This window comes from Enhydra lutris, unplaced genomic scaffold, assembly GCF_002288905.1.
Source record: "Enhydra lutris kenyoni isolate GAN:26980312 unplaced genomic scaffold, ASM228890v2 scaffoldscaffold44, whole genome shotgun sequence".
Taxonomy (NCBI): domain Eukaryota; kingdom Metazoa; phylum Chordata; class Mammalia; order Carnivora; family Mustelidae; genus Enhydra; species Enhydra lutris.
Window position 1 is genome coordinate 14,438,139 of NW_019154128.1, and position 21,846 is coordinate 14,459,984.

The following is a 21,846-nucleotide window of genomic DNA, read 5'->3' on the forward strand; positions in this document are numbered from 1 at the left end:
GGCAGTGGCTGTGCATCAGGAAATGGGTGTGATGGGTGGCTCCTTGGTCGTCATGGGCGTAGGCCAGTATGAGGGAAAGGAGAGGAAGAGGATGAGGAGGAGGTTGTGACTAGAGCAGGAGGTGGGGATCAGCTAGGTGCAGCCTGTGAGGAATATCCGAGGTGGGGCAGGCTGGGAGCAGGTGGGCACTGGGGACACACTGTCACCGTGTCGTGATGAAATGACTGATCCATCTCAGAATCCTTCTCTGGCACCCCCTCCTCCCCACGCCGCATGCACTGGGGCTCCTCTGAATACACATGGTGCCCAGGCTGCCACCATCCCAGCCCTGATCTCCTGTTGAATTAGCTTCAACTGCCTCTAGCCTGTGACCCATGTTAGCGCAGGGACAGGGTTGTCATTGCTGGTCCAGTGCCTGGCACACAGTAGGTGCTCTGAACCTTTGGCGTATGACCCTCCTGAGCAAATTTCCCCTCTCCAGCTTCAACCTGCCTGTGGAATAAATAAATCACTCTTAGTTGGGCTGGGCAGGCCTTGGGTCCATGTCCCGTGGGAGGGAGTCTGACTGGCGGGACTCCTGTTTCCAGTGAACCTTGGGGATCAGCCTCCCATTGCTCAACCCCCACCTCCCATTCACGTCGTCGCTGCTTTCCTTCTCCCTGGCTTTCGGGATGCTGTTGGAATTGTCACTTTGCATCACCCCTGCCTGCAGCTAGCCTGGGTTTCCCCCAGCACAGAGCAGGCCCTGCTTGGCCCCGGAAATGCTCTCTGCCCTCCCTGGAACACGTGACTTTCGATTTTCCTTGAATGCAGCACTTCATGACTTTGGCGTAAACTTCAGACGCAGCCCCCTTTCCTGTCTTCACAACAAGGAAATAAGTTGAGTTTCAGAGAAACCAGCTGCTGAGAGCACACCAGGCCTTCCGGCCCTGGTCCCTGCTTAGCTTGGCCTTTGTGTGGCAGCTGGTGTGCCCAGGTGAGTGGCTGCTCTCCGGCCTTCTGCCCCTGTTCTGTCACTACAGACACACCCCGGGCGACTCAGGACAGCTGGTGGAGGGCGAAGACTCCGTGGGGTATGACCTACTTAACACTTTGCCTGGGCAAGGGAGGGAGTGATCAGCCGTAGGGCCTCAGGCTGTGGGCTTGGGCTGCAGATATACCCAAGTTAGTTTCTTGGGTCTCAATTCTTCACCTAGAACCAGCTGTTTGCTGACGTTGGGGACCAGAGACCTGTGGCCCATTTGCCTCGATATCCTCTGCACGACCCCAGGTAAGTCATCCTGGATGGAACAGCACCTGGACGCCATTTCCATGGGTAGCCTGGGTCTGGTGGTGGGGGACAGAGGTAGGAGGCCACTGGGAAGGACCGTGAAGGGCTGTAAGATTGGCACGGGTGGTGTCCAGCTGGAAAAGTGTCCAGCCACTTGCGGCCACCCTGAGGGAAGCAGATTCCCTGCCAGAGGGTCAGCTGAGTGGTTATGTCTAGGGGACACAGCGATGCCTGTTCAGTCCCCTGCTTCCTGCTGGGCCCCATCAGGGTGACACCCTTAGCTCCAGGAAGCAGAGAATCTTCCAGAGAGAGCAAACATGTGCTCGGGCCCCCACCCTCACCAGCTTTGTGAATAGGAGGGTGGCTTAACAAGGCTATGAACTTGAACAAACAAATGGAGATAATTCCTTTCACGGGGCCCAGGACAGGCTTGAGCCACTTGTAAGGGAGGTCAGGCTCAAGGGGGACCTGGAGAGGTGAAAGAGAAAACAGTCTGAGTCTTGCTCAACTGCTGTGTGTCCTTGGCAGGTTGCTTTCTGTCTCTGAGCCTCAGTTTGTTGTGCGTCTGTTAAATGCAGAGGCAAGTACTGGCACCTTGCTGGTGCCTGACTCTTGACTCTTGGGTAAGAGTTTGGGAAAAATGTCCCAGGCAGGAGAGAGTCTCTGGAGGAGGGAACAGGTGTTCCTGTGGTGAACAACTCAAGACGCGCGTCATGACTCCTGCCTCACTCAGGGTGGTGAGTGCGGCACAGTGGGTGCTTAGTAAGTTTTGCTGAGAGCTTAGGACCAGGGACTCCTGGCATGAAAAATCTTTGGATGCCACCTTGGAAGGCTTTTCTCCTTCAGTGTGGTACTTCCTTTTCCTTTTTGTGCCTGTCCTCCTGTCTCCTGCACGCAGCCCTGGCAGGGACACGGAGCCGGCAGGCAGTTTGGATGATGGTAAGCGTGTACTGTGGAGCCAGGCAGCCTTGATTCAAGTCTTGGCTCTGCCACCTACTTACTATGTGTGCTGTGTGGCCCCTAGGCAGGTTCCCTAGGCAGGTCCCCGTACCTCTGTGTATGTCAGGTCCTGGGTCCATAAATCCTTCACTCCTGGGGCTCTTGTGAGGATTAGGTGAATGGACAGAGTTGACCCCTGAGCTACAGGGGGCTTAGGGGGTGCCGAAACCCCATGCAGTTGAAAACCTGCATATAACTTTTGACTTGCCCCAAACACGTTAACTGCCAAGAGCCTCCTGTTGACCAGAAGCCTTCTGAAAACAGTCTAATACATATTTTGTATGTCATATGTGTTATATCCTGTATTCTTACAATAGAGGAATCCAGACAACACAAAATAGCATAATGAAAATTCTAAGAGAAAAGACATTCACCGTATTGGACCTGAGCCATTCGAACCCGTGTTGTTCTGGGGTCACCTGTAGATCTATAGCACCCCAAGACTGTGATTCTCAACTGTAGCCAATTTTGGCACCTCCACTACCCTCCCTACCCCCAGGGACATTTGATAATGTCTGGACCATTTTGATCAGGACTCAGGGGGTCTTGTTGGCATCTAGTAGATACAGGCCAGGAAGGACGCGAAACACAATGCACAATACACAGGAGAGCGCCCTGCTGTTCTCCCAACTCATCCTCCCACCTTTCCCACCTTTCCCACCCCCTAAAACTCTCCTCATCTCCATGTTACAGTCACAGAGCCTGACACCCAGAAAGGGAAAGCTCCTGTTGAGGTCACACATCCTTTAAAACCAAGGCGGCAGAGGTTGGGGTGGGCGGACTGCTGTCACAGAATTGTCCAGTGGATCAGTGAGCACTTAGCAAGTCTGCTGGATGCAAGGATCTGTCCCCAACCCCACAAGGGCCCAGTACACTGGGCCCTGACAGTCGAAGGAAGCTTGAAGTGCAGGGACACCTGCCAGCCTGGGGTGAGAGCTCCAAGGGATCCAGCTCAGAACAAGGGATTCCAACTCCTAAAGGACATTCTCCAGAGTGGTGAGTGCAGGCTGCTGGGTCAGAGACCTGCGTTCAAATTGGGACTGCCACTCGCAGGTCGCAGGATTTTGAACTTGACATTAACCTCTCTGAGCTTCAGCTGCTTTAGCTGAGGAATGGGGCTAACTGTTCCCATTTAATGGGAGCTGAGGTGAGGTTTAGATTAAGTGAGCCATGCTCCTGGTAAAGTCCCTGGCACATAGGATGTTGTTGTTGTTACCTGTTCAACACGTACTTATTGGGAGGAAACAGGGGCTCCCATAGAAAATAAGACAGCCATAGGCTCTACCTGAGGGGGGAGCTCAGCCTGGTCATGGACAGAGGAGCTAACAGACAGGGGTCATACATGGCCATCAGGGCTGTGATGGGGGAGGACAGGCCCTGAGAGAGGAGGTGCCTGACTCAGCCATGAGAGGTGGAAATCATGGCATACTTTCAGGAGGAGGGAATAACAGAGCATATAGCCATAGAGCATATAGCCAGGAGAAGGGTGTGGGCACCTACTATGTGCCTTGTGGTCTGGGTTAGGGAACAAGACAGAATCTCCACTCTCACGCAGGGAGCAAAGGTCTTATGTCAAAAAGTTGGTGGATAAATCATATTTTTGGTGATGAAGAATCTTAAAGCTGGGACAGGGACATCTCTATCCTGAAGAAGGAGAGGTGATTTTAGAGAGGGAGGTCAGAAAAGAACTCTTGGAGGAGGTGGTGATAGTTAAGCAGAGACTTGAATGAAGTGAGGGATTTTGAGGGAAGAGTGTCCAGGCAGAGGGAACAGACTGTGCAAACGCCCTGCGGTTGGACCATGCCTGATTTGATCAAGTGACCTGAACAAGTGACATAAGGAGGCCCATGTGGCTGGTAGGGAGTGAATGAGGACAAAGAAGGGATTCGGCAGCTTGCATAAGGATGTGGGGACTGCTGTGAAGACTTGGGCTTTACCCCTGAGTGAGGTGGAAGTCTCTTAGAGGGCTGAGAACAGCGAAGGACAGGATAACACAATGGAAGGCTAGGTGCTGTGCTTGGTGCTTGGTGAGTCTTAGCTCATGGGATCCATCATCTCCCTGTGCCAGGCACCTTTGCTTGCACTGTTTTCTAGGTGGGGTCTGGTGAGCTTAACTCACTGGCCAGGACCACAGCACTATTGCACAGTGGATTCCTGACTCTATGGTTGAAATCTGATCCCTTGGTGTCAGGAAGAAGACATGAAGGAGCCGATCGCCACCCCTGGCCCAATGCCAGCTGCTGTCATTGTGACTTAGAACGTAAGCAAGGTGGAATTTTATTGGCTGATATTGCCTGTGCTGCCTCTCCTGGTGGGCAGAGGGGGTCCCCACGATGATTCTGGACTAGAGAGCAGGAAGTGTGGCTTTAGGGGGGATTTCAGGTCTCAGGCAGAAGTCTAGGGGTCAGTGAGAGGAGGGATGGGCAGAGAGGGGCTGGGCCCCCATTCCAGCATTGCCTTTGGTGGGGTCAGTGGCTGAGGACTAAGCCTCTAGGCCTGGCTGGTGCAACTCCCTCCCCCTCCCACCAAGTCCAGTTGGATAGGCTCATTCCCTCTGCAGCCTGACTGCCTCAGTCTCCCCTCTGGGCTCTGACAGTGGACATCTAGTTGGGGCTTTGGATGCTCAGAGTATGTTCTGTGGAATAGTAGATCCTTGAGGCTCTGCTACATAGAAGTGGGGATAAGACAAAGTTAAAATCGTCCTTCCATGCAGGTCTTCTCAGAGCTTTTAATTCAATTTTTTTGGTAAGATTTTTATTTATTTATTTGAGAGAGCATGAGCAGGGGCAGAAGGGGTGGAGGGAGAGGGAGAAGCAGACTCCCCACTGAGCGGGGAGCCTGACATGGGCTAATCTTAGGGCCTTGAGATCACGACCTGAGCTGAAGGCAGACGCTTGATTGAGCCACTCAGGCACCCTGAGCCTTATTTTTTTTAAAAGGTTTATTTATTTATTTTAGGGGTGTGGGGGGTGAGGGTCAGAGGGAATGGGAGAGAAACACTCTCAAGCAGACCCCCTGCTGTGCACAGAGCCCCCACTCAGGGCTCCATCTCATCACCCTGAGATCAGGACCTGAGCTGGAACCAAGAGTTGGACACTTAACTGACTGAGCCACCCAGGCGCTTCTCAGAGCCTTTAGTATGCTAATATGCTTTCCACAGCTTTTGAAAATGTGTTTGACCACCTGAGCCTTTTTTCCTTTGAAGTATGTTTGGGCTATCAGGTCTCTCTGAGCCCTACCTTTACCTAAGGAGGATGCTTGAATGGTGGAATTTCAGGGAGATCCTTCTGGCAGAGGACCACAGGTTTCTTCTTTTTCTTCCCATGGCCTGGGCTGTGAAAACAAGGCTGCTGTCCCATTATCTCTCAGTGGAGCTACAAACTCTGGCAAGGCCAAATTAGGATCTCTGAACTCACAGTTCATGGGGAGGCTGGATGGGGTCAGTCCAGGCAGGAATAGGGTAGGGAAGTGTCATTGTGGGCCTGTCTCCTTGGAAAGCCGTGGAGTCATGATTCAGGATAGAAACATGTGATCTTCCCAACCACATCTAGGGCCCCATCAGGAGGCTGCACACAGGCCCAGCTCCTGTGAAAGCAAAGGGTCCATGCCTGGTCCAGCCTCTTGTCTCCCTGGCTCTTTATCTTCTACTTCCTCCTGTCTACTTCCTCTGGCCTCCCCAGCATCTCTGGGAACTGGAAAGTTAGTCACTCTGGGTTTTATCCCCCTGGCTTACTAGTGAGGACAGCCCAGAAAGGCACAGGAAGGCAAAAGCATACACAGGGCTGGCTAACCCCCGGAGCCACAGGCCGTGCAGTGTCGTGTTATTATTACCATTGTCGCTATTGGCAGTGAGACAGGGAGGCTGTGATAAAGCTCAGAATGTACAGGGAAGGCTCCTGCCTCTGGGATGCTTTGGCCTTTGGTCTGAGATGGTCAATCATGGCTTATGGCCCTGAATCGGGCCCCAAGGGCCAGTCTCTCCCCAGCCCCCCTTCTGCACTAATCCGTCTCTGGCTACCCAGGTTGCACCTGTGGCCACTGTGGGGCGGAGCTTCTCAAACTGTGTTGCCGACAATTTCCTGCCACAGCTTCCTGCCCCAGAGACCAGCTTCACTACCCCCACCCCTACCCACAGCCCCTGGACAAGCCCCCATCTTGCTGCCTGGTCCTCTGTCCTGTGTATAGGGAGCAGTGATACGAGTCTGTGAGGTAGGGATGGCTGGATGTGGGAGGATGGAGAGGAGTAGGGAAGGTGTACACAATAGAGGCCACTGCATGGATAAAAGTATGGAAGTGCATTTGAAAGAAGGAGAATAGCACAGCCCAGCTGGAACAAAGGGAAGGTTGAAGAGTTTAGTTAGATTCAATGAAGTGGGCAGGAGGGAGCCACAGTAAGTTCTTGAGCAAGGGAGGCCTCAGAGATAAGTTGCCGAAGAAGCAACTTGCAGACCCTGGGTCTCAGCTCATGGGAAACAAACTGTGGGGTTTAGCCAACCACAAACACCATGTGAGTTAGATCTGGATCTCAGGTTTTATTAATAGACATAGCAGGTGGAGATCAAAGGAGGTGATGCCAGTACAATCAGACCTCAGGAGAGAGATCTGGACCAGGCAGGTTGGCAATGGTGGCATGTTTATAGCCACAGACAGAATGTCCCAAGTAAGGGGACCAGGGCTGGGGAAAGAGACAGACCAGGAACTGTCAGAGAGGGAGGAGACACATCAGGGAGCCTGTGAAGGACTGGGAAGAGCCAAGAGACTCAAGCAGGAGGGAGGGGTCCCCAATGTCCATCACTCAAGGAACCCAGCATTGAGAAGGGCATTAGGTTCTTGCTTTGTGCCCACCAGGTGGAGATACCAGTGCTTCCTCTCTAGCCTGGAAAGCATCCTGGTGGGGGTGGAGAGCAGAATGTGAGGCTGGTGAGGGGGTGGAAGTCAAGAAAGTAGAGCCGGAGCATAAACAGCACTTTCTTTCCTATATAAGTTATTTTTAGTGTCTGGTTTGTCTATACTTTCCAGTTTCTTTCTTTCTTTTTTTTAAAAAATATTTTATTTATTCACTTGACAGGGATCACAAGTAGGCAGAGAGGCAGGCAGAGAGAGAGAGAGGAGGAAGCAGGCTCCCTGCTGAGCAGGGAGCCCGATGCGGGGCTTGATCCCAGGACCCTGGGATCATGACCCGAGCCAAAGGCAGAGGCCCCAACGCACTGAGCCACCCAGGCACCCCGATCCAGTTTCTTTAGTTAAAAAAAATTATGGTATAATTTACATACAGTAAAATTCACCCATTTTAGTGAAAACTGCGAGATTTGACACATGCCTACAGCAGAGCAACTACCATCTCCATCAAAATATTGATTATTCTCTCAAATCCCTTCATGCCCCTTCTAGTCAATCCTTTCCCCTGGCCCCCAGCCTTTGGCAACCACTGATGCATTGTTCTCCACTGATACAGTTTTCAATGGAATTATACAGTTTGTGGCCTTTTGAGTTTGGCGTCTTTCACTCAGCATGATGCCTTTAAGATTCATCCATGTGTTGTGGGTCTTAGCATTTCCTCCCATTTTAATGCTGAGTGGTATCCCATGGTCATGGTTGGGATGTACCACAGTTTATCTCTTCATCTGTGGAGATAACATTTGTTTCCAAAATCTGACAGTTGTGAACAGAGTGGCTATAAACATTTCCTGTGTAGGTTTTTCTGTGAATGCAAGTTTCCATTTCTCTAGGGTAACTACCTAGGAAACTTTTTGACTCTTCAGTGCTCTGATGGAATTGGCGATCTGCATCTCCAGGTGGGGACACAAATGTGGTCCCTGATTAATCACTTGCCTGTAACTGTTGGGACATCCAGGAACTCCCTTCAACCTGGCCTTCCCAACCCCAGTGTCAGGAGCCATCAGGTTAGAATACAGATTCTTGCTCCTCCTCTGGCTACCCCAACCCAGACATCACCTGATTCCCATTCCAGTATCTTTCTCTCAGTCCCTGTGCCTGTCATTGCCTGTCCCTGGACACCCGGAAGGAGAGGCAGCCTTTTTCAAGCCACAAAAGCCTTCTTTGCATGCCCTGCTTATATTTGCTTAATTGAGAAAGGCACTCAAGGATCCTCCCCTCAACACAACCTGTGCTTGGGTGGTCTTGCTGGGCCCACCTTAGAGAAATGTCTAGGAGTTGTATGGGGAGATAAGTTTTTTCAGTATTACATAAAAACTTACAAATATATAGCAAAATGGGGGAGAAGTAGTTGTATACCCATTAGCCACCCCATTAGAGTCAACAATTAATATTGTTATATTTACTTTATCACATACGGTTGATTATGTTATTAGCAGATTCTGTATTTAGCCTACACACAAATATTTACTTGTAACCCCCAGACACTTGAGGCATTTCATAGTCATTCATGAACACACGCAGAGAAGCAAGAAATTTGAGTTAACTGATGTGCACATTCCCATTGAGGTCAAACAAGGGGATACTCCTCTGCTTTTTGTTTTAATTCCCGTGCTGGAAACAAGTGTCCTCTATTTGGTGCCACATTATTGTGCGTTTTGTTGGCGATTTCACTGTTTAAATGGCAGTCTAGTGCTGATGTGCAGTCTTGTGTTCCTAAGTGCAAGAAGGCTGTGATGTGCCTTCCAGGAAAAGTATGTGTTAGATAATCTTATAGTTGTACTGCTGTTGGCTGAGCGTTCAATGTTAATGAATCAACAATACATATCCAAAAGTGTCTTTAAGCAGAAACAGGGCTATGTACTGATCAGTTGATGAAAATGTTGTGAGCAGGGACTTTAGACACCTAATGTTGGATTTCCTCTAGCAACATTTAGTTTTGCTAATTTGGTGTTTGCAATAACTTTATAGAATTACCCTGAATTATAAGACTTGACTGTTTCTGTCTACCTATCTGTCCATCCATCAGTTAATGTTATTTTTTGGGTGCTTTTTGAAGTAAATTACAATCATCAGTATCCACCAGACTAAATATTTCTGCATACAGATTGTTAACAGCATTCAATTTTTATGGTGGTTCTTCTCCTTTTTTTACCTTAAGGGTCCAAATACACTGCAATGAACAAATTTTAGTACATTCTGAGAAATTCAGACACCTGTATAACCTAGTGCTTATCAAGATATCAGTCATTATACTATAACCCCAGAAAGCTAAAAACAGATAATTTTAGGTTATCTGCCTTACTAGATATTTATCTAAATATCTTTAATTCCTTCTCCCCACATTGGATCGTACTTTTCAGTCATGCATTTCATTTTATTTAGTGATTGTATCAAAGTTCACACTGGAATTAAACCCTAATGTATTTAAACAATCTCTTATTGATGGATATTCAGATTAGTTTATGCTTTCTAGAAATCTGTCCATGAAGGCAGAAGGGGGCAGGGCAAAGGGGAATTTCTAAGGCCAGGGGACTTCTTGGGAAGGTCAATAGAGTAAGGTTCTTTTGAAGAACAAAGCTGGTTCTAGCTTCAGAACCTTTGTACTTGCTGTCCCTCTGCGTGATGTGCTCTCTTCCATGACTTTTGAAAAGCTAGCTCCTTCTCATCCTTCAGATCTCAGTTCAGATGCTACCTTCTCAGAGAAGGTGACCATCCCAGCGACAGTGGCCTTTTCTCGTAGTATCACTCATTTATTTCCTTTAGGACACGGACCTCAGTCTGTAATAATTTCTGTCTCTTGTTTACTGTATCCCCCACGTCCCCCAGACTGTTGTCTTCAGGAGGGCAGGATCCTATCTTATTCACTCTTATCTCCAACACCGGCCTGAAACACAGTAATTCAACATGTGTTTGGGAAATGAATGAATGGTTCCAGGTGCTGGTGTGGGGGGGGGCGGTGGGGCTGTCTGGGCGCTCCGCACAAAGTCTGAGAAGTCAGGGGAGGGTTGGGGACTCTCCGGGCTGAGCTCAGCAGGCTGGGACTCCTCTCCAAGCCGACTCTGCACGACTGGCGCGGACGCCCCTCAATGCGGCCTCTCCCACTATCTCTGGGCCCAACGCGCGCTGTTGAAGAAGGCAAGCCGAGACCCTGACGTGCCCTCTATCTCCCTCTGTACGCGCAGAGCCTGGCGAGGCACAGCGGCCGCGGCGATGCCGGACCCCGCGGCGCACCTGCCCTTCTTCTACGGCAGCATCTCGCGCGCCGAGGCCGAGGAGCACCTGAAGCTGGCGGGCATGGCCGACGGGCTCTTCCTGCTGCGCCAGTGCCTGCGCTCGCTGGGAGGCTATGTGCTGTCGCTCGTGCACGACGTGCGCTTCCACCACTTCCCCATTGAGCGCCAGCTCAACGGCACTTACGCCATCGCCGGCGGTAAGGCGCACTGTGGCCCCGCGGAGCTGTGCGAGTTCTACTCGCGCGACCCCGACGGACTGCCCTGCAACCTGCGCAAGCCGTGCAACCGGCCGTCGGGCCTCGAGCCGCAGCCCGGCGTCTTCGACTGCCTGCGCGACGCCATGGTGCGCGACTATGTGCGCCAGACTTGGAAGCTGGAGGTGAGAGCGCGGGCCCTCGGGGGCGGGGCCAGGAGGTGGGCCTGGGGAGAGCTGGCCCGGGCAGAGCTGGCCTCAAGAGCCTGGAGAGCCTTGTTGGCGGGCGGGGGCGGGGGCGGGGGCGGGGGCGGGTACTGTGGAGAGCTGTCGTCTTCGCTAGCCTGTGCTTTGCTGTGCCACGCCAGATTTGGAAGCTGGCGGGGTGGGTGGGGACGGGACCTCGGAGGAGGCTTCAGAGGGAGGGGCCTGAGCGGTGCCTTGGTGCACGTCCTTGCCAGACCAGCTTGTGGAGGCGGCGCTGGGCCGGGCCTGGGTGCCGGGCCCGAGAGGATGCTGGGGGCGCTGCCAGCGGGGGTGGTGGGTGGTGGTCTTTGACAGCCTGGAATACACGACAACCAGTGTCAGATCGTCAAGCTGGAGATGAGCTTGGGGCTGCCTGTAAGGAGGGGCCTGGGACGTGTCCTGGATGGGTGGGGGATTGGAGAGGTACCCTGGAGTTGGGGATTGGAGGGGGGAAGCTGTCCTCAACACCTTAGGTCCGCCTAGGGTGAAGGGTCTCATGGGAACGGAGGCAATTAGGAAGGTCCAGAAGATGAAAGAACCTTCCTGTGGCCGTGCACTTGGCCCCTTGGTGACACATGGTGACAGTTACAAGTCTCCATCCTTCCTTCCTTAGGGCGAGGCCCTGGAACAGGCCATCATCAGCCAGGCTCCCCAGGTGGAGAAGCTCATTGCCACAACAGCTCACGAGCGGATGCCCTGGTACCACAGCAGCCTGACCCGCGAGGAGGCAGAGCGCAAACTCTATTCCGGCTCGCAGACGGACGGCAAGTTTCTGTATGTGGGGCTTGAGGCTTGGGGATTTGGGGCGGTGAGGCTGGGGCTTGTTGGCGGAAATCCTGGAGGCTGGGGCAGACCTCAGCATGCAGATGGGCCTGTGCTAACATGAGCAAGGCGGTAGTGTGTTTCTGAGTGTGCACATGGACATTGTATGGGAAGGGATCTGCAGATCTGGGACTCCAGAGCTGGGCTGCCTGGGTGGAAATCCAGGCTCTGCTACTTCCCAGCTGGGGATATTGGGCGAGAAGCTGAACTTCTGCCTCTCCTCCATTCAACCAATATTTACTCAACATCTACTATGTGCCACGTACTATTTCAGGCACTGAGGCCATGGCAGTGAATGAAACAGACACAAATCCCTGTCCTTGTGGAGCAGGAAGACAAAAACGATAAATCAATGAAAATAGAGCATGGGTGGGAATCCAGACTCTGCTACTTACCAGTTGCTATCCTCTTCCTACCTCAACGTTGAGCTCTTTCATGTCTTAAGCTTCCATGGAAGATTCCGTGCCCCAAGGAAAATTTTGCAAACTTTCTTTAGAGTGTATGACAGTTAACTGGTCGACTGAGGTAAGAGGAATGTCAGGAGAGCCAGGGCCAACGGCTTTGACCAGCTGTGGGTCCTTGGATGTCAAGCTTGAAGTCACAGAGGAAGGGAGGGCCAGCATGAGCCACAGGAGGCTGAGACTGAGGCTGAGGGAGCTAGGATTGGGTACAGCATGGTAGGTCCAGAGATGAAAGAACTTTCCAACCTCAGCTGACACTGAGGTTCCGAAGCAGTTGGAACACTAATATTATCAGGGACAGTGTCTCACACTGAGCAATGTCAAGAGACCAGAAACAGCTACTTTGAGCCAGACCACTGGAAAACTAGGCAAGGCATGCTTTGGACAGAGGCTGTTGTAGAATCTTCTTTTGGTTCCTGTAGTCAAGAACTGCTTTCTCAGTATGGAGATAGGGGTCTAAAGGTCAAAGCTATAGGCATAAAAACTTGCATGGGACAGTGGGGAAATACCCCTGTGGGATCCTGATGCTTGTCACAAGCCAGAACAGGTCCAGTTCTGAGATGAGGGTGTAGGGTGTGATAGAAAGATGCATGCCACCCAGGCCTGGAATTAAGACCAGGGCTAGTCTTGTTCTTGACCACAGTTTAGAGCTGCTGAAGAGTGGTTGGAATTGTACCTCATGCTTTTTGCTACCAAAGCTTTCTGAATTATCGCAGAATTTGTGGTACTGGTTGAATTTGAAAAGAAACCGGACTCCTGCAAAGGGTCTATAAGAGGATATTTTTAAGTATTTCCTAACCTCTTCTGGATCACAGACCCCTGTGGGAATCTTATGGAAGCTAAACCTCTTTCTCTCTTTTTAAAGATTTTATTTATTTATTTGTGTGTGAGTGAGAGAGCACAAGCAGGGGGAGCAGCAGGCAGAGGGAGAAGCCGGCTCCCCACTGAGCAAGGAGCAAGGATGTGGGACTTCATCCCAGGACCCTGGGATCATGACCTGAGCTGAAGGCAGAGGCTTAACCCACTGAGGCACCCAGGCGCCCTTCCCAAGAGAATATTTTAAGTGGCTGTGTGTCCACCATAGATGGCCAAATACCCCTTCGTGGATGACCAAGTAGCCCCTGTGGGTGGCTGAGTGTCCCCTGTGGAAGGCCACATATTCAGCCATGGAGGCCCAGGTGTCTGCTTGAGGGTGGCTCAGTGTTCTCCCCTAGACGGCCAAGGGTTCAGCTGTGGGTGGCTGAGTATCCACTGTGAGAGTGTCCACTGTGAGAGGGCCAATATTCCCCTGTGGATGGTCACATGTTGGCTCTCGGACAACTGTGTCTCCCTGTAGACACTGCCATTTCCTCTCATTCCCCTCCCCCACCCCACTCCACCAGCCTGACCTCGGAGCCCCTAGTCCCTGCCACTTCCCCATGAGACTATCAGGAGTAGAACCTGTGGGCATGTGTGTGTGTGTGTGTGTGTATGTGTGTGTGTGTGTGTGTGTAAACTGGGACCCAGCAGGGGGTCACCACAGGAGAGGCCCAGGTGATTATAGGGGTGATATCTCCTCCTTCCCCCTGCGAGGTTGAGGCCCCGGAAGGAGCAGGGCACTTACGCACTGTCCCTGATCTATGGGAAAACTGTGTACCACTACCTCATCAGCCAGGACAAGGCGGGCAAATACTGTATTCCTGAGGGGACCAAGTTTGACACGCTCTGGCAGGTAAGCTGCCCATCTGCCTTGTGTTTGTGGGGGTTGCGTAGCGTGCTGGTGAAGAGAGGAGCCCTGGCCCTGACCCCATCCCCCACAGCTGGTGGAGTACCTGAAGCTGAAGGCAGATGGGCTCATCTACTGTCTAAAGGACGCCTGCCCCAACACCAGTGCCAGCGCAGGTGAGGGGGGTGGTGGGGGGCAGGGGGTGAGTGGGAGACCCTGTGCCCCACCCCTCACTGTCCCTTCTGCTCCCCCAGAGGCTGCTGCTCCCACACTCCCAGCCCACCCATCCACGTTCACTCACGTGAGTTGGCTGGCATCTCAGGGTTGGGTCCTGAGGGTTGGAGCTGGGTGGGTGGGCGATGGGTCCTGTTTCCAAGGTGAGACTGGGATGGAGTGTGGGATACCCCCAGCACTGCTCCTGGGAGTCTGCAGAGCATATGGGTCTCAGGGGCTAGGTGCCCCCAGCTCAGGGTCATGTGGACCCTTGCTGACCTCATGACCTTTAGGCTCACAGACGGATTGACACCAGCTCAGATGGGTACACCCCGGAACCAGGTGAGCTGACGGAGGTGGAGGGGTGCGTGTGGGGTTCATGCCAGGCCATGGTCAAGATCTGGGCTCTGGGCTGTGGCAGGGGAGGGATATGGGCCAGGCCTGACTTGTAGCAGCTGGCCTTGGTTTGCCCCATGCATATATTGTGCATGTAGACGTCCACATGGCTGCGCGTCCATCATGCCTGCCTGCATGAGTGTGTGTGGGGTGCACATGGACATGTAGGGGAGGACATCTGGGTCACAGATACACATTTGTCCAGCACCTACTATGTGCCAGTCACGCTTCACACTCATGTGTGTCTGTGCTTCTGGAATGTCTCTGACGGGCCAGATGATGTAGTCATGGCAATTATTCTCATTTTACATATGAGAAAGGAGGGCAGGGAACTGAAGGAGGTCTTGCAGCTAGGAAGTAGTGGAGCCAGGACTGAGCCTGGGCAGGCGGGCTTTCGAGCCTGTGTTCCTGAAATGCCTTGCTGCAGATGCTCATTTGACGTGTAGAAGTAAGCCTGTCCCTGTGTGTGTGCAGGGAATATACCTGGTTACCTGTGCATGCAGAGGCTCATCCTGGAGCCCTGGTAAACGTGGCTGTTGGTGCATCCCCAGACCTGGGCTGGCAGGGACATGCCGGGGAACACACACACACAGATGTGTGTACTCTAGCTGGCTTGCTAACAGTCACTCGTGCAAACAGGCCCTTGGGCCCCATCATACACAGACACATGGGTGAAAGTACCCGTGGGAGCGTCTGTGTGAGCACACAGGGGCACATGTGGTTACACGTGGACATAGACACATAGACTATGACGTAGACATAGATGCGTAGACTCTGCCTTTTAGAGTCCACTTGGACGTGGCTTCCCAGCTCACCCATAGACGGGACCAGGAGCACACGCAAGTGCACATGTACATATGAACACACGCATGTACCCGTGTGCCTGGGCGTGTTCTGGATGGGGCCTGTGCCTTGTAGGTACCAAGACTGCTGTGCCCCACCCCCCCATTCCCACGCCCTCATCCTGACTTGGGAGTGCATGCTTGTGTGTGTGTGTGTGTGTGTGTGTGTGCCCAGCACGCCTAGTGTCTGCAGAGAAAGCACAGTCAATGCCCATGGACACAAGTGTGTATGAGAGCCCATACAGTGACCCCGAGGAGCTCAAGGACAAGAAGCTCTTCCTGAAGCGGGACAACCTCCTCATGGCTGACATAGAACTTGGCTGTGGCAACTTTGGCTCAGTACGCCAGGGTGTCTACCGCATGCGCAAGTATGGCCACCCTGCTGTGGTTTGGGGAAGCACTGTCAGGGGGCGGGTAGGGCAGAGGATGGGAGTGGGGCCCCCCCAACTTAGGGGATGGAGCCAGGAGGCAACATCAGTTTGCCTGGGAATTGGGCCCTGGGCCAGGAGACCGCTAGGGGAGTACCTGGGAGGGCTCGGGGACAGCACCTGAGAGTGTGGGAGACACAGGCTGGGGACGGGGCAGAGGGTGGGGCACCGAGCTGCAGTTGCAACAGACGCCTGCCCATGCCTTCCATCGACTGCCCCCCAGATACAGGCAGCCCCTGGGGAGGGTATAATGTTGAGGTGTTTTGTTCAGTGAGGGGTCGTTCTCCACGAGGAACTTGGCAGTGAGCCATCACTAGCCGACGTCCTGGCAGCTGAGGAAGTGCGTGCCTGGGCCCTGAAGTGAGAGCCACGTGGCAAACCATAGTACCCACCACATGTGTCTGGAGAAGAGAGAGGCCGGTCGGGTGGGCAGAAGGGGCTGAGCAGGGCCCGGGCTGACTCCAGTGCCCGTCACGGCAGGAAGCAGATTGACGTGGCCATCAAGGTGCTGAAGCACAGCACGGAGAAGACAGACAAGGATGAGATGATGCGCGAGGCACAGATCATGCACCAGCTGGACAACCCCTACATCGTGCGGCTCATTGGCGTCTGCCAGGCCGAGGCCCTCATGCTGGTCATGGAGATGGCGGGTGGCGGGCCCCTGCACAAGTTCCTGCTTGGGAAGAAGTGAGCCCTGGGGTGGGCTGGGCCTCTGGAGCTGGTGGGACTCTCGCAGGCTCATTCAGCCATGAGCACACACTTGTCTCACGTGACTCCTGCCCCCTGCCCCGCCCCCCCCATACCCACAAGGCAGAGCTATTAACACCAATGTGTTCTCATGCCTCCAGCTCTCACCCGCATAGACACGATCTTTTACACTCACTGCGGCATGGGCCCATCACCTCCTGTTCCTGCTGGTGCATATGTATTTGTGGTGTGACCTGGCTCACATGCTCAGTTATTCCACAGGTGTCTACTGGGCAACACCTCTGTAATCGGGACTGTCCCCAGCCCTTGGGATTTACTGGTGAACAGAAGAGACAAAGATCTCTGTCCTGTGTTCCGGTTGGGGAAGAGAGGTTTTCAAAAAAGAATTATAATACAACAGGGGAGTACGTTGGAAAATAAGTACTATGAAAAAGACGATTGGGAGTGTCAGGGTGGGAGATGAAAGGTGAGAAGGTGAGGTATGTGTAAACTGAAGGAGGCAGCCAAGGGCAACTGTGGGGAAGAGTGGTCCCAGTGGAGGGCACAGCCAGTGCAAAGGCCCTGAGGTGTGCTTGGGCCAGGGGTCATGGAGGAATGGTGAGGAAGGCCCTGTGCCTGCAGCAGAGTGCATGAAGAGGAGAGGAGGAGCCGATGTGGGTAGGAAGGTGATGAGGGCCTTGCAGGGCCTTGTGGGCCATGGGAAGACCTTGGACTTTTTACTTGAGGTAAAAAGTCCTGGGAGGCTCTGAGCGGAGGAGTGGCCAGACCTGACTTCCATGGGGGGACAAACCATGGGGGGTGAAGGCAGAGGTGACTGTTCTGGTCCAGGCTAACTTCTGGTCCAGGCTAATGACGATGATGGCTGGGCCATGGTGGCAGAAGCAGAGGTGGAAAGAAGTAGGATTCTGGAGGGATTCTGAAGGCAGAGCTGCCAGGGAGTGCTGACAGTTTGGAAGCTGGGTGTGAGACGGAGGAGCTGATGGCAAGGCTAGTGCTTCTGGCCCAAGTAAATGAAAGGATGTAGCTGCTGGAGAAGAAGGGGGCAGTGGGGACAGCTGGCTTCGTGTGTAAGTCAGGAGCTTAGCTTTGTCTGTATGATTTCTGAGATGCCCACAAGACCCTTGAGGGCATGTACAGGATGCAGGTCAATGTGTAAGTTTGGGGATCATAGTATGTGGGAGAAATGTAAAGCCTTGAGACTAGAGGAGGACAGAGGGTTTTGTCTTTTTTGTTCACCTCCCCACGGTACCCCCAGCCCTGTGCCTGGCACACAGCAGATGTCCACCAAGCACCTACTGAACGCATGCTCAGCAGAGAAGTGGGCTTTACCCCCTTGGGAACCTGGGTTGTCCCCTCCAGCTGACCCTGACTCCCCTGTACCTCAGGGAGGACATCCCCATCAGCAATGTGGCCGAGCTGCTGCATCAGGTGTCTATGGGGATGAAATACCTGGAGGAGAAAAACTTCGTGCACCGTGACCTGGCGGCCCGCAATGTCCTGCTGGTTAACCGGCACTACGCCAAGATCAGCGACTTCGGTCTCTCCAAGGCGCTGGGTGCTGACGACAGCTACTACACCGTGAGCTCCCAGCCCTTTGGCACCCAGTGGATGAGGTTGGTGGGAGGAGGGTCCCCAAGCCCTGCCCTGGCAGCATCTCCCTGTTCTCAGGCCCGCTCAGCAGGGAAGTGGCCGCTCAAGTGGTATGCCCCCGAGTGCTTCAACTTCCGCAAGTTCTCCAGCCGCAGTGACGTCTGGAGCTATGGGGTCACCATGTGGGAAGCCTTCTCCTATGGCCAGAAGCCCTACAAGGCAGGCGTGGGCAGAGGCAGGTGGGTGGGTAGGAAGGGGGTATGAGGGCGAGGTGGCCCTCATTACTTACATCACACTTGACTCTGGCTCAAGCAGAAGATGAAAGGCCCCGAGGTCATAAGCTTCATCGAGCAGGGCAAGCGGATGGAGTGCCCGGCAGAATGTCCGCCTGAAATGTATACACTCATGAGTGACTGCTGGATCTACAAGTGAGTGCCAGTGTGGGGGAAGGGTACCTGGCTGGACTGACACCTGGGCCTGGAGTCGGAGGTCGTGATGCCCAATAATCCCAAACTCATCCCATCAAGACTCACACAGTTCACAGCCTTTCCAACACTTGCTACCTTTATTTTCTGCATCTATACTCAGTGCCTCAACACACTAATTCTAGAATGCTGGGATGGACCAACACCACAACACCCTGCCTCCTGTAGACACCTAGTGCTCCAGCATCTAAAACCTCAGTCCCCCACCAGCCAACACTCAACACATTGATCCTACAATACTCAAAAAAGTTAGTACTCTGTTACCCCAAATATGGTACTGGTGGTCAGGGCATGGGATAATAATACTCCAGTCTAATTCCTCAGTCCCCCACCATCCAACATTCAACACCTCTTTACCCTTGCAGGCCAACACTACAGCACCCAAACACTCAATACATTCAAAACCTCCACCCCTGCCTGGTGTTCAAACTCAACACTTGAGCACCCTAACTCGTAAAATCATCAGCATTTCAACTTCTCATCAGAAAATAGGCAACATGCACCCAAAAAACCTATTGTCCTACATTGAGCCATGCAATGCATGGATATTCTAACATTTGATACTTTTCCTACCCCAACATCCATTATTCCACTGGCCAACACCTAAGACATTGACACCCAAAGTCACCCAATTAAATAGACACCCTTTTTATGATAAATAATAAATGATCAGTCCATCCAACATGTGTTAACCTGGCCCCCATTGGGAAGTACTCAGTACACCAGCACCCCAATACTGTTTAAGGCTAGCATCTTTAGTAGCCTGACTCCCCACTAGCTGAACCCACTGTCAGTGCTCCAGTGTTCTGCTAGATTAGGGGCAGCGTCCTTGCACCCATATAAGCCCACACCCGGCACCAATTACACTGGCCCTTGGCACATGAGCAGTACTTCAGCATTCAATATCCCAGCACCCCTTGGTTGACGGTTGTTACCCCGACATTCAATGAATGCAAGTCTTCACCAGTTAACACCCAACAGATGGTTCCCCCAACATCCTGTATGTCGGCAGCTTTTCATTACGTGGGAGGGCAACACCCGAATTCTAGTCCTCTCGTATTCAAGACACCTCTCCATTACCCCAAACTCCACCACCCTGACAACCCCACTGATTTTCTGAGCCCCCTGTGTGTCTCCCCTCCAGCTGAAGTTGGGTTGTGGGGATGTGGTCAGTGGCCAGGATCTACCCAACCCCCCACAGGTGGGAGGACCGCCCAGACTTCCAGGCCGTGGAGCAGCGCATGCGCACCTACTATTACAGCGTGGCAAGCAAGGCTGAAGGCCCCCCAGGGTGTGGAAAAGGGCCGGAGGCTGCTTCTGTCTGAGCTGCAGCCTGCCCGGGGCCTGCAAGATGCGATGCCCCAGCTTCAGCTCCATCCAAGGTCAGCTCAGCTCGTTTCTCCAAACCAGCTGGGCTGTGGTAAGGCAGGCAGCGGAGGCCTCAGGTTCATATGGATCCAGTGGTCCCCACCTGGTCGCCTGTTCTCTCTGGCTGGAGGGAGGAGGGAAGGCCCTGGCAGGGTGGGATTGTGTAACTTGCTCCTGGGCAGCTGTCTACTGGGCAGCCCTGAGCTGAGGGTGCACTGCTTACCATAAGGGCCCTCCTTCATCTGGGCCCTGAAGGGGAAGACTCTGGAAACTCAGGTGGCAAGCCCTCAATCATTGTAATAAACTCAGCTTCTCTCTTGTTGGAGTCCCTCATCTTTTCTGGGGTGAGGGAGAGGGGACCAGGAAAGGGGCTGGGTCATTGGAATGGGGTCAGTGAGAAGTGCCTGAAAATGGCTTTTCTTGGATGGGCCCGGATGTGGTCCCCAGGGTCTGGTCTTCCCACTTCTCTGCCCCAGGACATCTTTGTAGGACTGAGGAGCCATGGCAGAGTGGGGAACCGAGGCAGGTGCAGCGCTGGGCCTCCGCTTCCCTGTCTTTGCAGATTGAATGAAGTGGGTGCTTTCCACACGCTGGTTGTGTCTTATCACCTGAAGCAGTTTTAACCATCGTTAATGCCTCCTCCCACCCCACACCCCAGTATCGGTGCATTTTAAAGTGTCTTCAGGTGATTCTATCACCCAGCACCCTATTCAGCTGCCCCACCTTCTTCCCTGGACACAGGCAGTCATGGCTGGGATCTTCCTTACCTGGTGTCCTAAGTACTGGTTCAGTCCCACTGAGATGTCCTGTCCCCAGGCTCTTGCTGCCTCAGTTTCCCCATGTGCAAAATTGGTATATGTGCTGCCAAACCAAGCACCCCCCAACATGGAAAATTGGATGTTGGAGCGCAGAACTCAAAGGCGAGTAAAATGGAGCCAGGCTCCTGCGTTTCTTTTCTGACCTTGCTCCCCTTTTCTCAGCTGTGATTGGCCCCACCTGCAATAAGACCCATATGGTCTTATTCTCCTGGCGTGGCTCCCGAGAGCCATTGGTCCAAGGGCAGCTGTGAAGCCCACTCCAAGCCAGGGAAAGGCAAAGAGATTTCCTGCAGCTTCTGGGAGGGCAAGTTTTTTTTTTTCCTTTTTGTTGGTGGAGGTTTAGAAATACCCTGGCTGTTTTGTGGAACTATGGTGGAAGGACGGGGGCTTTATCTGTTGCGGGGAGTGGGAGCGTGAGGCCCAAGTGGGTGAAGTCAGTGAGAAGACTCCAGAGCTGGGAACTTAACATTGGGATTATTAGGTACGGACTCAGCTTACTCTGATTTCACCATTTACTGTTGAGTTTTAATAATTTATATGTAAGCCTCATATTAGCATACTCTTGAATGCGCTTTGTACTCTATATGAAAATCCAGAGAACCCCCAGTTGTACCCTCAACTCCAGACACACCAAGACGCTCGGCTGTGTGCATTTGTTTGGAGAGTGAATTTGTAATGGTTTAGAATTGTCTGAGGGTCTCCAAAGTCCTGGGAGATGATATCTTCTTGCATTTAGATTCAAAATAGACAAACACTGATTGTAAAGATAAAACAAAAAAGATGCAAGCATTGTTTTTAAATTGTTTTAAAACTAACGAACAAATCAAGAAAAAAATATCACACAAATGGCGAGATTTTGTGGCTTCCTGAATTGTAGCATTTGTCGATATTTCTGTTTTATTACAATTCGCTTGTTAGTGACTGGACAATCATTTACATTATTTCATAGAATTTTCTCTAAGAATGGAAGTAAATTTTCACTGTCTGCCTTTATTTTATTGTTGCTGAAAAGAATTTTATTTTATAGGAAGGTGGTATTAAAAGTCATCCCCCTGAGTGTCGCATACACAGAACTCTACATGTGCTGGCAATAAATGTTGAATGAACCAATGAAGGATGGTGCTATTCCACATAGGTACCACAAGGTGCCGCTGTTCTCCAAGCCAAGGT

The 21,846-nt window shown here is 52.5% G+C and overlaps 1 protein-coding gene across 2 annotated transcripts; it reads left to right on the top strand.

The window, feature by feature from the left end:
- The first annotated feature begins 929 nt into the window (after window positions 1-929).
- On the top strand, window positions 930-20,177 carry LOC111155922 (tyrosine-protein kinase ZAP-70). 2 transcript variants are annotated; one of them, XM_022516400.1, is made up of 14 exons: window positions 930-976; window positions 1,197-1,270; window positions 10,351-10,780; window positions 11,454-11,614; window positions 13,696-13,834; window positions 13,923-14,004; window positions 14,083-14,129; window positions 14,335-14,383; window positions 15,455-15,647; window positions 16,188-16,394; window positions 17,801-17,993; window positions 18,084-18,224; window positions 18,321-18,433; window positions 19,692-20,177. In XM_022516400.1, exons 3-14 carry the CDS (start codon window positions 10,379-10,381, stop codon window positions 19,813-19,815), a joined length of 1,851 nt encoding a protein of 616 aa, XP_022372108.1. In that variant the 5' UTR covers window positions 930-976; window positions 1,197-1,270; window positions 10,351-10,378; the 3' UTR covers window positions 19,816-20,177. The 2 variants fall into 2 exon arrangements, with proteins under 2 accessions (XP_022372108.1, XP_022372107.1); XM_022516399.1 differs by lacking the exon at window positions 930-976 and adding an exon at window positions 1,023-1,073.
- The last annotated feature ends 1,669 nt before the right edge of the window (window positions 20,178-21,846 follow it).